Source organism: Aspergillus ambiguus (assembly GCF_047715705.1).
Source record: "Aspergillus ambiguus strain CBS 117.58 unplaced genomic scaffold BDV59scaffold_11, whole genome shotgun sequence".
NCBI lineage: Eukaryota > Fungi > Ascomycota > Eurotiomycetes > Eurotiales > Aspergillaceae > Aspergillus > Aspergillus ambiguus.
Window position 1 is genome coordinate 132401 of NW_027395524.1, and position 15799 is coordinate 148199.

The window sequence follows — 15799 nt, forward strand, 5'->3', positions numbered from 1 at the left end:
TTTCCTGCAGTCTCTACTCTGGAAAATTGGGTGCCATTCATAACTTTTCTTGATCTATCCGGACTTAACATCCTTAATAATTACAAATTGAATGCCAACAAAGTGGATATAATACATGTATGCGAAGCTCCCTCATTGGAGGGAAGGAAATCAAAACGGGGCATGATACATGATACAGAAGATGCGACGCAGCCAGCCCAAACTGCTAGACCAACACAAAAGACGAATCGAAGCGGCTGTCCTGTCCATCCGAACAGACGTCAGACAACGGGGACCACGCTACGCGGCCACCCGACAGGTCGCCCCAGGTCGCCCAAGGCCGCCCGCTCACAAAATATAAAGCCGGGCCAGGCCACACGAGTTGAACGTGCCACAGACAACGGTGAGGGCAGCGCTCATTTCTTGCCCTGGTACATATCCTGGGCATGCTGCATCCGCTCCGCGAGGGACAAGCCCGGGGCGAACATCGGGTTGGAGTAGAGATCCTCGACAGTCGTCGGGGTGGTGTGGCCCCAGACGCGCCAGTCCTCCTCCTGGCCGAACCAGCGGAGCTTCTGGAAGACGAGGTACTCGGTGCAGTCCTGCTGCTTTGCGGGGCCGACGGGCTCGAGCGCTCTCGTCTGCGGCTGGGTCTTGCGGGGACCGGGGCCGGCGGGGGTCGGGGCCGGAGCCGAGACGACGCGCATCTTGCTGGTCTCCTGGCGGCTGGTGATGCGCACAACGACCTGTCGCACACCCGAGTCTGGGATTTCCGGGATCTGCGTCGCACGGTCGGCGAGAACGCGCACGCCCGTGAAGAGCGTGGCCGGCGTGCGGTTGTACTTGGTGAGCGACCAGGTGACGGCCTCGTCTTTGGCGCGGGAGGTGATGCGGGAGGTCAGGTCGTTGGCGAAGCCGGTGCAACAGAGCTTGCGGATCGTGGGGACGTCGCCGCTGCCATTTGGTCGGGGCGTTAATGGACCAGTTGGCTGGAGGGGAGGGGGGGAGTCATGGTGGAACAAGGGAAGGACAACACTTACGCGGCGAATGCGGTGTACATCCGTTGGTGGAGGTCACGGGCGACCTGGCGTCGTTCCCGGAAGCGCAGTGGGAGGCCTTTGAAGGTGATTTTCGAGTACACGATGACGCTGTGAGGGCGGTTAGGGCTGAACGCCGCACTCGAGGAGGGAAGCGTAGGTACCTGGCAAACGACTGGAATCCTGACTTCAACCAAAGCCACTCCAGCTGTAGACGTTCCTTGGGGTGTGTGAAGATCGACGGCAGGTCCCTCCACAGCGGCCGGATGAAGGTGCCCGGCAGCAATCCGAGATCCGTGGGCAACTCGGACCTCGACATCATGGAGCCCCTCGTGGCGGTCGACGGTTTCAGCGGCGTGGGCGTCTTAGGAGTACCCATGTTCACTGGCTGGCGGCCGTTGCGCTGCGACGCTTGTGAGAAGGACCGGCATTGGCATGATCCGGACACGACGGGGAAGTAGAAGCGCGAAACAGCGGTGTTGGACCGGACCGCCGAGAACAGAGGGCCCTGGGACAGAGAAGACGCCATTGCGACTTGCGGACCGGCAGACGGAAACCCTGAGAGGGGGAGCGACGGGGATATGGAGGGCGGACGGAGGGATAAATAGACCGCAAGAGGCTCGTCGACTTTCCGAGCCAAAGAAATCGCAGGTCACGTGAACAGCCCGCTATCTACCAACGACGACCGACTGATTGTTTGCTTCCTCTCCGCTCACCACCTCCTTCTCCCTCCCACCTGCGCTTCTCCCCAGCGCCGACTTATCACCGGGGCATTCCTACGCCGAGACGCCAATAGTGCTTGCCCCTCGACGTTCGCCTCGCACGACGGGTGATCTCCATCCCTCAGGTCAGGGGCCCTCAGATCTACAATAGACCAAGTGGTCTCGCCCAGACGATCTATCCCCTCCACACGACCGACCCCCCTACGCCGACTTAAACCCCATTGCACGACGGCTGCATATGCCGTGATACAAGGCTGGCTCCTCCTCAACGTCGTAATGCGGCCGCTCGGATTCTCTCTCGCGCCTGGACGTCCCCTGAAGCCGCAGCCGTGAATCCGCCGCGGGTGGAAACCACGCCGCCGCCCTACTCCACGTCCTCCTCTTCGTTCTCCGCCCCGCCGGACAAAGACGTCGTGGCGCCCTCATCACCGTCGCCGGCCTCGACCGTCGTGCCGCCGTCCCCGGCCTCCTCCACCTCCACCTCGCACACCCCGACGAGCCACGATGCCGGCCCCGCCGCCGGCCCGTCGGCCCTGCACCCGCGCGTGGCCGTCATCCTCGGCGTCGACCGCAAGTGGTACCTGCCGCTGATCATCTGTCGCGCGCTGAGCACGGCGCCCGCGGCGTGGTGGGGGCTGCGCTGTGCGTTCACCTTCCTGGCGGAGTTGCTGCACATCCGGCCCGGGGTCGGCGGGGAGGGCTGGGCGGCGGCGATTGTCGGCAGCGTCGGGCAGGACTGGGATGTCGAAAGGAGGTTTCGGGTGACGGAGGTGGCGTTGGCGATTATGTGGGTATGTATATTCCGTTCGTGGGATGGAGGTGCGAGTGGGAAGGGCTAATCGAATGCTCCGGGCAGTGCTGTGCATCCGCTTATCTTTCGTATTTCTTTGCCGATTGCATGATGTCTCGATGGTGAGTGTGGGGTGGGCCCCTGGATTGATTAGGTCCCCGGGTTGTGTTGTGTTGTGCTGATGCGGATTGCATACAGGCTTCTGAATTATACCCCGCCGGCGGTGGTCATCCGTCTCCTGACCACAAACGGGCTGATTGCTTATATTACTTCCTGGGTTTTGTATCTTTCCGGTGCGTCGTCGGATCCGCGACTTTTGCTCCCGGCCTGGATCTCGATCACAACGGTGCGTTGGCCTCCCCTGATGCCATATGGAGCAAGTAACTAACGCGGCTGACCTAGACGCTGACGTTCCTCTACCACGCCACGCAAAACCATGCGATGATCAAACGGGAGACAGCCGCCGCGCTGCTGGTCGTCTCGATCGCCAGTTTCGTCAGCATGTCGTCTTTGCTGCTGCAGTTGCATCTGACGCGCGAGAACGAGCCGGAGGTGCCGGTGTTTGTGATCACTCGCAAGCTGTGGGATTGGGCGGTTGCGATCTTCCTCCGCATGCGGGTGGCAGATGATCGAGCGGTGGGTGAGTTGTAGTTGGGATTCGCATTCTCGGAATATATTAGCAGTTTTGTATCTACAATGCTACTATTGTGCCGCATGATCGATCTACGTAGAGAAGCAAGTCCAACAATAGTGTTCATTGGAATAGTATAGCGATGGTACGAGAGACATGAAGCAATGACAGAATGGAGCAGACCACGATCAAACGACAGTTGACCAGGCCACAACACCCTCCACGGCCGACATGAACCCCGCGAGACAATTTGACAAAGCAGACAAAGGAAAACAGCAAACATCTATGCAGATATTGGGTATCTACCAACGCCTCGTTCCGTCATAATCCCATTCTGAGTATCGCAGTCGAGTCAAAAGCTAGACCCACGTTGTTCCCCGCAGCGCAACTGCGGGGAAAACCGATTGAGACAGTGCATCATTTTGACAAGGCCCAAGTCCAGGTACCGGGCTCAGAGCGAGTAGGGGGAGAGGACAGCGAGCGGAACCAACCGACCAGGCAGCTAGCTGCGAGCGCCGGCAGCTGCAAGGTCAGACGGAGTACAGACACCACATAGCCTCTATCCCGCCACTCCGAGGGTAACGTAGACTGGGAAGAAGGGGACCGGAACGGGGCGTGGCGTCTCGTTTAGAATCCATGGACCTTAATGGTCTTGGCATCCAGCTCGAGACCTTCCTTCTTGTCGGTCAAGAACTCCTGAACATCTTTACGCTGGTCTCCTTGCAGCTGAATCACCTCGCCCATCTCAGTGTCGTTGACGATGGTGCCATTGCAAGCTGGGGGAAGTTAGTCGAGACGATTCACGTCGGCCGAGACCAGGAGGTTACACACCGAACTTCTTCTTGATCACCTTCAGAATCTTCTTCTGATCGAACTTCTTAGGAAGACCCTGCACGGTAGTCAAGGTCTTGCGACCATTGCGTTCTGGGGCGGAAGGTTAGCTGGGGTCCCGAAAATAGGCAGGTGGACCTCCCGCCGGCGACGACAAGGCGGGGAGGAGACGAGCAGAAGAAGAGAGAAAAAGGGGGAAAGCGTACGCTGAATCCGTATGTGGATGTAATTTTGAGACTGCTTGGTCTCGCCGGTGTCTTCGTCAGCTTCGGCGAAGGGGTCTGTGTTGAGAGCACGTGTCAGCCTCAGCCCGGGAAACCAGAAACCAACTACCCCGCCACGGCCGTCGCGTGTTGACGAGGTTCTCAGTGGGCGGGGTCTCCTCGCTGCCGTCCGAAAGGAGAGGATATTCGACAGCCAGGAGACATCGCCAACGGAGCCCTGTCACCAGATGCAACAGGTCGCGGAAACAAGAGGCAGCGTGTAAAGGGGGGTGGCAAATCGAACTCACCGAAGGTCTTAAGGTTTTCGATGGACATAAACTCGGCCTTTCCTCGTAAACGGCCCTTAAAAGCGGAGTATGATAAGTGAGCGAGGGGGGAGAATCGAAATCTCTCTGACGATGGAAGTGATCGAACGTCGGGGGTGACGGTGGCGGGCAGTAAAGATGGAAACTGAAGATGGTTGACGGGAAGAAGTTGGAAGAAGACGAGGAAGAGCCTTTTGAGGGGCGGTGGGGGGGAAGGCGGTGTGCGGATGACTCAGCTCCCGTTCCAAAGTAACGTCGCAGTCATTGCTTGTAGAAAGTGATGGATTATATTCGATATACTACTAGTGCGGACGCTATACTTTTATTCCATAGTTGAAAACATAGCATTAACTATTACATGGCGCAACCAGCATAACTATCTGTACAGCATCTCACGTGGAGTGCAGATGGGAAGATGCATCTCTGCATAACGGCAGATCCGGGGTATTCAGTCTCTCCAGTATCTCGGACTATCGAACGGACGCAACCCCTACGGAGAAGGCGACGGAGTCGCAGCGGCGGGGTTGACGCGAGCGGCCGGCGGAGGCATGAAGATGGGGAAATATGTCTGTAGGGGGATTAGACACGTTCGGGAAGAATCGTGGACAACAAGCTTACCACAACCAATGCCATCACTAGACTTATGGTTAGTATCAGGACCGAACTCGGGTGGGACGTAACGAACAAGACATCAGAACCGACATGTAAGCCGGCGTAGAGGCGTTTCTCTTCTGTTCTTCGGATTCACCGAGCCACGACTGGAGGGAAAAGACAAACGAGACCCTGAAACGGTGAGCAAGGAGCAAGAGTCGGTGGCCAGAAGGTCTCACCATCCGATCATTCTGCATTATCCGGCATTTGTTATCAGAACCATCCGATCTGACAGATCGACATTCGGCGCTATCTCACCTATTCCGGGTAAACATCTAAGATGGACTGTCAGCGGATGGATTGCAGTGCCGTGAGGGTACCTACCGCAGCCATCGGCATGGTGCTAGACATGGCGCCTGGATCCATAATTAACCAGTCCATCCGCTTGAAGCAAATATGAAGAATAACACGAGGGGGCGAAGGACGTACCCGACATATCGGCGTCATTCTTATCCTTTGGGGGGTCGACGTAGGGGATGGCTTCGGCGAGGAAAGTTAGCGGGGGATCCAGGCAGGGGAGAATTGAGCCGTATGGATGAAACCAAAAAGGGTCAGATCTTACCGAGATCCAGCCGCCGCATATCCTTCAGTTTGGAAGCCATGGTGAGGGTGGTTTGATAAGTGATGTCGCAGTGGGTGATGCGACGGGAAGATCAACCTGTCCGGAAAGTCTGGGGCGCCAAGACCGCTGACTTGCTGATAACCGATGGAGTGATAGAGAGATACCGACATCGAACAGATGCAATTACGGATACCCTTCCACAATCAGCCCCCTGACAGACAGACTTTTCCTATCTCGTTGGCCGCCGGGATCTATCTACTATTGTGCAGCCAGCGGAGTCTCAACTTGACGCCGTGTCTGCAGTACGGAGAACTATCCTGTAGGACAGCGATAACCACGTCGCACAGCAGGTAACCGGTTGAGCTGCGGATCGACAAGATTCTCCGGTACGAAGACGTCCAGCTGGTGTGAGCGTATCATACGGTTGACTTGGTCGACTTGACCAAACAGGTCGAATCATGCCATCCTAGTATCACGCCACTCCGCAGGGTGAACCAGATGATCGATCTACGTAGATGATGATCGGGGATGGAAAAGACTATATCCAAATGCCTGTAGGATCAATGATCATCATTCTACCCGAGGGAATAATAGGACCCCAAAGATACTCGCCAAATAGTGGTAGAGTGGCGGTTGAGATATCCCCATTGGTAAATATTTGTCTTGTTTGCTTGCACGCTCACCGCATGCGCGATCTGCACTTCTCCGGCTTCCGTTCCGCTGATACCAACTACACACTCTTCCTCTCTCTCCCTCTCCCCATTCTCCTTCTCCCCTCTTTTCGGTCTTCCATCACCTCCGTTATCTCTTATATTCCAACTTTCCCTTCATTCCAGCCCATCCTGCGACCCATCCATTGCCCCCATACTCCTCCCTCCTTATCAGTCCCCTATCCGATCGCCCTCCGACTTGTCCGTATCATCGCCCTTCCTCCCATGACTTCTCCCCGCTTGGAGTCCATCATGACGCTGAGATGATCCCTCATTCTTCTGCCGGCGTCCAACCGTGGGGTCATCATCCCCTGCGAGTGATCAACCCGGCCGCTGGACGTGCCGACACTGTTCAGTCGTTGGGCACATCCGATCTCCAGCTGGACGCTCCTCAGCCGCAGCCGCAACCACGGCCCTCCCCCGTTATCGACCTCACTTCACACTCCGCCGATGCCTCTGAGAGGGAACCCCCGACAAAAAAGTTGCGGTTGGATCTGCCTTCCGCTCCGTCTACCGCTGATGCAAGTCCGGCCTCCGGGAGCGGTGCCGAGCCGCGGAATACTCCGAGCTCCAGTACCCCAACCGCGAAGCCGTCCCAGCTTTCCTGGCGTGGTCGACCCGTCTGGTCTTTTCAGGCCTTGATATCCGAGATCCCCGGGAGTGGGGAACTGAGTGAGGAAGATGCTGCGGCTGTTGCGCAGAGTGGGAAACCAGCATCGCCGCCTCCATTCCCCGTGCTCCCTTGGAAGTACGCTTCCACAGAAACCGTGGCTAATAAGCCTACCACGCGAGATCCCTCGCCGGTGAAGAAAGTCCAAACCACTCCGTACCATATCGAATGTCCATCTGTGGCACCGGTTCTCAAGGGCGAGAGTAAGTGCCCACTTCTACATTCAGGAGCTGCCGAACACCCAGCTAACCACCCCGGTCAATCCACAGAAGTAGCGGACTTCTCACCATGGACGGGAAATCATCCGGAAGATGTCCTCAATGAACAAGCCGCGAAACAAGGCCATTACGACCGCACCCAGGTGTCCCAAAATGAATCCAACACCGCCCGACCTTCATTATATGCCCAGCTGAAGCATCGCTCCGGCTTGCAGATGCTGTCCTCCATCTTCACCACCGCCCTCGAGAAGAGACAAAGTCACAATCTTGTCACCGTTCCCTCCACCTTCAAACCACCTCCTCGAGTCACATTAACAGACAATAAGCGAGAGGCCTGGTTGCGGGACCTCGCCAACCCCTCCGTTCCTCTGCGCCGCTTGAGTCGAACCATACCGCACGGGATCCGAGGCAAGGTCCTTCTCGATCAATGCCTGAGCAAATGGATCCCTGTCAACCGCGCCGTGTGGCTGGCCAAATGTGTCGGCGCAAATGAAATCCGCGCTTTTAAACGCAAAGGGACCAGCGGAGCAGTCGTCGTCGGGTTAGAAGCCAAATGGGTCCGCGACTGGACCGCCCATGTGCAGCAATTTTTGGAGGCTCTAATCGCGGCGTGTGGATCTGCGGGTTGGAAAATGAAAATGACATATGCGTACGTATACGTTTTCTTGATCATCTTCTGCCCACCACTAACCCACTGCAGCGTTGGCCTGACTGCCCGTCTTTTCTTCGAACGTCTGCTCGACCACGAACAGTATCTCGGATGGTTCTTGTCTTCGCTAGAGACCTCTTCGCTCAACTCAGTACCTGTGTGGCTTCTCATGTTGGGCATCTACTGGGACAATATCATGCGATATCGCAAGCGTGGGCGTCGACTAGCGGAAGCGTTGCTGGAAAAGCTTCGTCAAGTATGCAACAACCCGTATTATTGTCATAATGCTAGTACTTACCGCCGAGTAGAGCACCAACCCCGAACATGCAACCACCCTTCGGCCCCTTGTGGATCGCTTGTCTCTCTATATCAAAAAGCTCGTCCTCGAACATACGTCATCGCTCATCCTTCCTAATTCGTGGCCCAGATACAAGGACTTAATTGCTTCCTGCTTAGATATGAAAGACAACACATGCAAGGCCATTTTCCAAAATATTGCTGAGCGCAATGTCCGGGTGCAGCTTTCCAAGGATCGCCAAGATTCCGGCCAACGATCACCCCAGCAGCGTGTCATCCATTTGTTTGACTCGATCCGATCCACGCATGATATTGCATCGGCTTCAGTCGCTTGTTTAAAAACCATCGAAGATAAGGGTGTTTTGGTTACCAAGCTTCTTCAATGGACGTCAACTCCCTTTCGCTGCGGCCTGTGTCGCGTATATACCGCTGTCCGCCTTCTTCGCAAATGGAAGACGGCCGGGGTGGACATTGACACCTACATCCTGTCATTCTTGACCAAACTTGAGGATTGTGCTTCGCTGAACATGGACAATCTCTATCACGTCATTTCAGAACTTGTCAGGTCCCAAACGTTCTCTGTTGGACGATATCTCCAGTGGTTAATGGCGAAGGGAGTTGCTCCCAGTTCCCAGTCAGATCGATCCGTTGACCTCTTCCTTTTGAAGCAGCTGCCCATGACCCGTCTTCCAGAGCATGTGCGTAACCTTCGCAATACTCTCCTGTACCGTGCCGGGGCACCCGCTTCTTCGGAAGATTCTACCATCGCAGACCTCAAAGCCTCCATCGCCCAACGCCTTCCTCATATATTTGGTGATGAGGTTGGTTATGCGATGTCGGTTGAAACACCTTCGCCGGACTTGACCTGGGCGGTCAGATCCGAAATTGGCCAATGGCTCCGACGTGGAGTATCGAGGCATCGCAATGCGACTGGGTGAGTAACTTGACAAGATCAATTTGTTGCTATCACTGACCCTTCTAGGAAAACGATGGGAACGGCTACACAAGCTGAGGGGAACGTGTCCATCCTCACCCCTGACGAATTCTACAATGTACGGGACATCTTGGAGAGCTTCGGGGACTTATCTATGCTTGCGGATGTGGTGAAACAGGCGACTAGCTGCGACGATAACATCGTTTTGGCATCGGCAGCTGACACGGTCAATTATCATTTTGATTCGTTCTGTGTCATTGGTGCAACGACCGACCTTTTCAGGAACCTGGTGGAATCGTATTCTCGACTAAAAAGATTGGGCACGCCTAACCTTGACCTGGTCTTTTCCCTGATTGAACTTGGACTCCGACTCCCGCAGGAATTCAATACAGTCGCTCTTCTCCGCCAGGACCTTGTACGCATAGAGAGCAAGTCAGCATTGGCAGCGCCTTCACCTCTATCGGATAACCCGTCGGCAGCCATCAATGAAGCGGATCCGTCTTACCGCTCGAAGCTGGATCAACTACTTTCGTCGGGCGGTGGGATGGATGAGTCTACCATGGACTCGATATTTGCTTCTCTGACGAATATACTGTCCGGGAAGAGCGACGAAGCAAAGCTCTCAGCGAACGAAACGTGTCGGTACTTGGCCTACTTGAGGCCTTTTCATCCAAAGCATTTCGATGCTATGTTAATCCGATGGGTATGTGGGCTTTTGAAGAACTCTGCTCCATCGATCATGCCACACATCCTCCCCCCTCTGATTGGAGTCGGATGTGTCACGATACATGCATTCGTGTTCCTTGTCAAGAGGCTTTTACTATCTGAAAAGATTGCTTCGAAAATACCAAACCCAACTGGCCTGAAGAAGGACCTCTTGGGGCTTTTGCTTCCCCCTGCGCCTGGACAAAGCAGATATTTTGATTTGGTATGTTTATCTACCTATCCACCAACGCACTTGCTAACCTCCCTAGGTCACATATCGCTTCCACCTAGCGCAGCAGGAGTTCCTTCTCAAAAATTATGGGGAAACGCTGGACATAATCTGCGATGCGGTCTCTACAGGCGCGGCTTCTGAAATCAGCAACGAACTGAAAAGCTCGGCCACCGCACTTCTCCGCCTTCTTCTTATCCAGCAGCCCGCTTGCATGGTACAGTGTTGTCTGCAAAAGATCACTTCTCAGAACTCGGCGTACACTGTTATATTGCAAAACACGCTGAATGAGCTCTTGGGATCTGACTCATTGCACAGTATGTCTCCAGTCTTTGACCGCCCCAAAACTTGGCTAACATCCTCAAGATCCACAGGTCTCTGAGGCCGAAAAAGTTGTCCATATGACTGACGACTTCTCACTTCCCTTCTGTCAATTAAAGCTTCAAGTGCTCTCCAATGCGGGATCTAAAGAGAAAATGGGAGACGCCATTGTGGATGTGATGTTCAAGGCTGCAATCGCAGATACTCGTGCCAAGGGATCCAACTGGGTTGGCCTGGTAGGGTTAATGAACTTAGATTCAGTACAGCAGGTACGTTTCCGACTTATGGGCCTTTGACGCCCAGGCACTAACAGGCCTAGATTCGGGAGCGAGCTGAGAAGGAATTTTTCTCTGTCCCTCTCTTCGAGGAGGTTCTTGGTGATCAATTATCTTATGCACCAAACACAACCGCCCTCGAGACTGCAAAGCTATATCTCACCATCATCGAGAAGCTAGCGTACAGCATTCCTGAAGTCGGTGTGCAAGGTATAGGTCCTATTCTCGTCGACAAGATGGACCTGCTGCTTCACAAGCTTGTCGTCATGCAAACAAGCAGACAAGTTGTGGCTTCCGAGCAGATGGCTCAGTCCCGTTCCAATTTCGAGAGAGCGCTTGCCTTCTGGTTTTCAGCTCTTTTGCGAATGATCGTCCTCCATCGAGCCGCATTCAATGTGTCGAGTTTGGCCCCCAAAGCGACTCTCGTGCAAGATCAATCACGTCTCCTGGTCTCTATTTTCTGCATTTCTCTGGCGCGACTTCCGGCCAATGTTCTTCGTCTCTACCCAGCTGCTGATTACTTCCCTCGCCCTATCTCATCTGAGGGCTACCGGCCTTGTCCTGGCATTCTGCTCCAAACACACGCTTTGGACGTTGCGGCCTCTCTAATCGATACCTTCCCTGACGAAGCTCGACAGCAGTGTGCCCGTTTCCTCAAAGACAAGTGCCCTCCTTTCCTTCAGTTCCAGAACGACTCTCGATTTCTTTATCTTCTGGGACCTATTCCTGAAGCAGGGACATCCAACATCCCCCCTCCTGCCTCTCTCCCCTCTCCTGCAGCAGCCGCGGCATCTACCCCTACTCCTACACCTTCCGGCAGTCTCCCCACAGGATCATCCGCCCAGCAGGGGTCGTCTTCCAGTATTCCAACTGGCATCTCGGAAGACTCCGTGGCCAGTCGCCTTCGTCTCCAATACCGTGGTCGAACTATTGGTCCATATCCTGTTCGACCATGGGAACTTCTCGAGGATGCGGCTCCGATCGTGGGAGTCAACGATACCGCAGTGAACTTGAAGTTCTTTGACGCCCGGCGGGTCAGAGCTTAGGGCCCTCTTCTCGCCGTGGTACATATGACGTACCTCAACGTCTTTTATTACTTTCTCCATAATCAGCTCCGTATATAGTCTCCGGTTCCCTTTGCATTTTCTCACGTTGATACCATGACCTCTTGCATGTAGCTTTTGTTTTCACGGGTGTGTTTTGTTTGCATGGAATACGCACATTATTCACCAGCGAGCTCTGGTTTGGCATCGGTTGTCTTAGATAGTATCCACTCTTTGTTTTCTCGTGCCTATGACTCTCTACATACTTCAGTTTAGCTGTATGCATTACTATTTTAGGTCTGCCTGATGTTTGGTCTGCATTGGGTTGTATATACACGGGGGTGTTGTGGTTGCAATAATATGATGGGTTCAACAGCATGAAATAAATTTGAACCTTTTGCTGACTGTAGAAGTTTGATCCCCTTAATTACCATTAGGCCATATTATTGATTGGATAACGCTGCCAGCCCATAGGCTTGCTGGCGCGAAGAAACCAACCGTCGGCGCTGTGTGCCATGCCCCCAGAAATTGTGTCGCAGATTTTGCAATGATACCGAGTAGTCATGCATATGCTTGGGCGTTAGCATATTCTTATACCGCGTGATAGTTTGCTACATGCATGATTCTGTAACCTTATTGTTGAGCCTCAACGGTTAAACTTGCGGCTTGGAAGCACTACACAATTCCTCTCCGTTCCCGAGATATCAATCATCTTGGGACCTCCTCGGTAAACCAGTGGTTCAGAGGGTCGCACATACGGCCACTTCTGGGGTCACGGATTGACAGTCGCTTGACTCGCTCAGGTTGCTGTCCTTGGAATTGGTGGGTCTAGTTCTGATGCCTCTGCCAATCTGGAAGACGTACCTTTCAGCTGTCATAAATGCCTAGCGAGGTAGACACCTTATAGTGCGTTATACTGACATTTCAGGGCCTTGTTCGATGGACAGAATCCGTCTCGGGCACTGGGAGTCAATAATTCAGGCAACTGCACAAGTCGATCAACTAAAAGTTAACACAGTAGTCTGATCATCCATAACGACTCCTGGCGTGTATACAAAGCCTAATCACCGGACCTTCCTGTGTTGAAGATCCTCTTGTGAGGAAAAACAGCCACGTGAGTCCCGGCATGGAATAGACCAACATCTTGAAACGAAAGTGATAGCCAGATTGATTAGTATTGACTAACTTGAATAGTTATCCTTTACAGCGGCGGGATGCCTCATACATATCTGTTCCCAATCCCTGTCGCAAGGTCTAGTCACCGAGACACTCAAAAATCCCCGTCGCTCCTGAGCCACAAATGCGATATATCGAAGCAATTAGCTCCTCATGTTGTGGCTACTGCACCGTATTTTAGTATACCATAAGTATAGCTATCACCGCACTGGTGGTAGCCGCACCTGGGTGTTAGGAACCTGGGACGTCTAAACCTATCACGCTATCGGACATACGAAGTCTTTCGGCGGTGCCCTGCATTATGGCTAATAAATTTCCAACAGTTTCTGTACGCAAAACGGCAGAAGATACCATAATACCTCCATTTCGACCTAGACCTTCACCACATAAAGTCCCTATACTCTGCCAACACAAACTGCTCCTCGCGGAACAGCTCATGGACAGCATCCCAGCCCCTCTCGAGCCGTACGATTGGGAGATTTGTCTCTTTATGCGATACCATCTCGTCTACTGTCCATTCATTGAAGCCGGTAGCTGACTCTGTTGCCCCAGCCCCGGTATCTGGATAGGATGCTGCGGTTGGGGATTCGGCCGTCGGAGCCGATAGGAGACTGCAGATTTCCAGAGCACGCTTCGGAGGTACAGTCAAGCGGCCTCTTTTGAACACCATCCGGGTCACAGCAGATGCAAACACATTTTTGTGTCGTTCTTTCTTATGAGGTACCGGAGGTCTCATCTTCTTGCTGTTGATCGAAGCATGGGCCTGCATGACGTAGCATCTGGGCCAAAACTTGCTATTATCAACAAAATGTGTGACCATATAAATCCACTTATCGTCCCAGCTTGCAACTCTGGTCCAAATTTCGTACGGTTGGAATGGCTTGATTTCTCGATGAAACGTGCACGAAACCGCGCTGACGATCAAGTTGCAATTTTGCAAGATGGGCGCAAAGAGCAACCCACTGAGGTGCGCTCTCGATACATCGAGATCAGTGATGTAGGTCGAATTGGATTTATGAATGTTGAAGTCCCCTTCCGTTGTTGGGGAACGTGACCGGACTACTGCCGGGAGAAAGACATGGTGTTGTTGGAGCGCATGGCTTGACCTTCTGCGGGTGAGGTAGCCCATTGCGAGGGCAGCAAAAAATCGAAACTAGAAAGTTAGTATCGATTCAGGCAAGGAGAAAGCAACTTCGATCCGGAGCTTACATGCCACATGAAAGGTAAGCTCTTGAGACTCAGACCTAGTACCAGGCCGAGACACCACATCCAGAATCTCATGTCGCAAGGCAGATGTTATGGCTGATGTATATGAACCAAAACAGCTGTATGTAGGCTGCTATAGCTGTAGATGTACAGAGGGACATCGATGATATACTCCATACCGAGGTGCCCCAGGTTTGCTTACAACCGACGTATACTTCTGCGGTGTTTTCCGCGGTACTGAAGGTACCCACTCCATAGCCGCGGGAATCAATAGATAGCATATGCTGAAGAGACAACTTAAAAGGGTCAATGAGAGCCCTCAGGTTCCAGATTGAACAAAGGATATTGTCACCATCTTCTCCTTATCAGGAAACCCAACACAACGACTCTATCGAATCATGGCAGAAGAGGATCTTGTTCGCCTTGACATCAACGGCATCTTTGCCGTCATCACGCTGAACAACCCAAAAAAGTTCAACGCCTTGACGCAGAGTCTGTATTATCGCCTTGCAAGCTTGCTTCGAGAGGCTGAAGAGAATTCGGATGTTTACGTGACTGTCTTGATTGGCGAGGGCGCCTTTTTCTCCGCGTAAGTTCTCTCCATCCTTTGCGCAAAGAAAGGTGGAATTGGTGAAGAGTTGCTGATGTCAACTTTTAGAGGGGCTGACCTCAAGGGGAAGCCACCATCGATGGAGGAGATGTTGTCTCGCCCTCACTGGCTTCCGAAATTGGTCAATAACAACATCGACGTGGCGAGAGCGTTCTACAGCCATTCGAAGATTCTGGTCACGGCGCTGAACGGACCGGTCATAGGGCTTTCTGCCGCGTTGATATCGCACTCAGATTTCATCTATGCGGTATCCGATGCTTGGCTGATGACTCCTTTCACCTCTCTCGGCCTCGTTGCCGAAGGCGGCTCCAGTGTCGCCTTTGTTCAGCGGATGGGTCAAGGGAAAGCAAACGAGGCACTTCTTCTTGGTCGAAAGATTCCCGTCAGTGAGTTGGCTCAGGTCGGTTTTGTGAACAAGGTCTTCGAAAGCAAAGGCAACTTCCGTGAGCAAGTGATGGGGTACCTGCAGCAGACGTTCGGCGAACACTTGGTGAAGTCGAGCCTTCTGGAGACAAAGGCTTTGATGCGTCGTCGCTTGGTTAGGGAGCAGGACGAACAAGCCCCGCTAGAGATGTTTGGTGGCCTCGACCGTTTCTGCCAGGGTATCCCACAGGCAAAGATGGGAGAGGCTCTGTCCAAGAGCAAGGCTTCTCGACTTTGATTTTGCTGAGTACATAGTGTGCCCTACACTGCATACTGCTTTAGTCATGGGCATTAGCACTTAGTTGTACTTCGCCTAATATACACTTTCAGGCTCTGTTTCTGTCTTTTCCTTCTTCGCCTCTCTGTACAAGGGTTCTCAATCCATCTTCTGGTTTTTGGCCTCTGAGAGCGTCATCCGCCGGCCCTAGCTCAGACGAAGGAGCTCAGCGTCCAACTTCCGTCTCCCTAGTAGCAACAACAGCTTCAATCATTTGCCTCCAGAATTTTGGTGTATGTAATCGGGGGTAACTTGGTTGCACGTAGCGTTAACCCGCCCCCAGCGCGATGTACTTATGGAGGAATTGGTCTTGTCACCGTGCTA

The 15799-nt window shown here is 53.5% G+C and overlaps 7 protein-coding genes across 7 annotated transcripts; 3 read left to right on the top strand and 4 right to left on the bottom strand.

The window, feature by feature from the left end:
• Window positions 1-3: 3 nt before the first annotated feature.
• BDV59DRAFT_15185 (uncharacterized protein) lies at window positions 4-1625 on the bottom strand. Its single transcript, XM_073687365.1, has 3 exons — window positions 1181-1625; window positions 1020-1127; window positions 4-933 (listed from the first exon to the last, which is right to left on the bottom strand). Exons 1-3 carry the CDS (start codon window positions 1543-1545, stop codon window positions 396-398), a joined length of 1011 nt encoding a protein of 336 aa, XP_073548942.1. The 5' UTR covers window positions 1546-1625; the 3' UTR covers window positions 4-395.
• A 389-nt stretch (window positions 1626-2014) lies between these two features.
• BDV59DRAFT_201031 (N-glycosylation protein-domain-containing protein) lies at window positions 2015-3179 on the top strand (the record flags this gene model as incomplete). The annotated part of the gene is made up of 5 exons (XM_073693725.1): window positions 2015-2048; window positions 2147-2529; window positions 2595-2650; window positions 2727-2874; window positions 2931-3179. The coding sequence occupies 5 exons, from the start codon at window positions 2015-2017 to the stop codon at window positions 3177-3179; spliced, it is 870 nt and encodes a 289-aa protein (XP_073548943.1).
• An 83-nt stretch (window positions 3180-3262) lies between these two features.
• BDV59DRAFT_175993 (translation initiation factor eIF1) lies at window positions 3263-4790 on the bottom strand. The gene is made up of 4 exons (XM_073689355.1): window positions 4502-4790; window positions 4197-4271; window positions 3991-4083; window positions 3263-3935 (listed from the first exon to the last, which is right to left on the bottom strand). Exons 1-4 carry the CDS (start codon window positions 4527-4529, stop codon window positions 3787-3789), a joined length of 345 nt encoding a protein of 114 aa, XP_073548944.1. The 5' UTR covers window positions 4530-4790; the 3' UTR covers window positions 3263-3786.
• On the bottom strand, window positions 4785-6290 carry BDV59DRAFT_176000 (uncharacterized protein). Its single transcript, XM_073689357.1, has 8 exons — window positions 5733-6290; window positions 5600-5650; window positions 5495-5526; window positions 5429-5445; window positions 5350-5361; window positions 5205-5302; window positions 5138-5154; window positions 4785-5087 (listed from the first exon to the last, which is right to left on the bottom strand). The coding sequence occupies exons 1-8, from the start codon at window positions 5770-5772 to the stop codon at window positions 5010-5012; spliced, it is 345 nt and encodes a 114-aa protein (XP_073548945.1). The 5' UTR covers window positions 5773-6290; the 3' UTR covers window positions 4785-5009.
• Window positions 6291-6296: 6 nt separating this feature from the next.
• Window positions 6297-12190, top strand: BDV59DRAFT_176004 (uncharacterized protein). Its single transcript, XM_073689358.1, has 7 exons — window positions 6297-7979; window positions 8031-8235; window positions 8288-9210; window positions 9259-10138; window positions 10185-10461; window positions 10511-10734; window positions 10785-12190. The coding sequence occupies exons 1-7, from the start codon at window positions 6706-6708 to the stop codon at window positions 11784-11786; spliced, it is 4785 nt and encodes a 1594-aa protein (XP_073548946.1). The 5' UTR covers window positions 6297-6705; the 3' UTR covers window positions 11787-12190.
• A 915-nt stretch (window positions 12191-13105) lies between these two features.
• Window positions 13106-14421, bottom strand: BDV59DRAFT_207217 (acyl-CoA thioesterase; the record flags this gene model as incomplete). The annotated part of the gene is made up of 3 exons (XM_073694953.1): window positions 13106-14112; window positions 14169-14235; window positions 14417-14421. The coding sequence occupies 3 exons, from the start codon at window positions 14419-14421 to the stop codon at window positions 13339-13341; spliced, it is 846 nt and encodes a 281-aa protein (XP_073548947.1). The 3' UTR covers window positions 13106-13338.
• A 142-nt stretch (window positions 14422-14563) lies between these two features.
• On the top strand, window positions 14564-15436 carry BDV59DRAFT_207219 (enoyl-CoA hydratase/isomerase family protein; the record flags this gene model as incomplete). Its single annotated transcript, XM_073694954.1, has 2 exons — window positions 14564-14754; window positions 14824-15436. 2 exons carry the CDS (start codon window positions 14564-14566, stop codon window positions 15434-15436), a joined length of 804 nt encoding a protein of 267 aa, XP_073548948.1.
• Window positions 15437-15799: the final 363 nt, after the last annotated feature.

Excerpts from the sequence above, each read along its gene's own strand:
- BDV59DRAFT_15185 (XM_073687365.1), bottom strand. The coding sequence starts at position 1,545 with ATGGCGTCTTCTCTGTCCCAGGGCCCTCTGTTCTCGGCGGTCCGGTCC. Across the intron at positions 1,128-1,180 it reads GGATTCCAGTCGTTTGCCAG|CGTCATCGTGTACTCGAAAA; the intron begins GTACCTACGCTT and ends CCGCCCTCACAG. Across the intron at positions 934-1,019 it reads ATGTACACCGCATTCGCCGC|CGGCGACGTCCCCACGATCC; the intron begins GTAAGTGTTGTC and ends ACCAAATGGCAG.
- BDV59DRAFT_175993 (XM_073689355.1), bottom strand. The coding sequence starts at position 4,529 with ATGTCCATCGAAAACCTTAAGACCTTCG. Across the intron at positions 4,272-4,501 it reads CGAAAACCTTAAGACCTTCG|ACCCCTTCGCCGAAGCTGAC; the intron begins GTGAGTTCGATT and ends CTCTCAACACAG. Across the intron at positions 4,084-4,196 it reads CATCCACATACGGATTCAGC|AACGCAATGGTCGCAAGACC; the intron begins GTACGCTTTCCC and ends CTTCCGCCCCAG.
- BDV59DRAFT_176000 (XM_073689357.1), bottom strand. The coding sequence starts at position 5,772 with ATGGCTTCCAAACTGAAGGATATGCGGCGGCTGGATCTCG. Across the intron at positions 5,651-5,732 it reads TATGCGGCGGCTGGATCTCG|CCATCCCCTACGTCGACCCC; the intron begins GTAAGATCTGAC and ends TCCTCGCCGAAG. Across the intron at positions 5,527-5,599 it reads GAATGACGCCGATATGTCGG|GCGCCATGTCTAGCACCATG; the intron begins GTACGTCCTTCG and ends TTATGGATCCAG.
- BDV59DRAFT_176004 (XM_073689358.1), top strand. The coding sequence starts at position 6,706 with ATGATCCCTCATTCTTCTGCCGGCGTCCAACCGTGGGGTCATCATCCC. Across the intron at positions 7,980-8,030 it reads AAAATGAAAATGACATATGC|CGTTGGCCTGACTGCCCGTC; the intron begins GTACGTATACGT and ends AACCCACTGCAG. Across the intron at positions 8,236-8,287 it reads TGCTGGAAAAGCTTCGTCAA|AGCACCAACCCCGAACATGC; the intron begins GTATGCAACAAC and ends ACCGCCGAGTAG.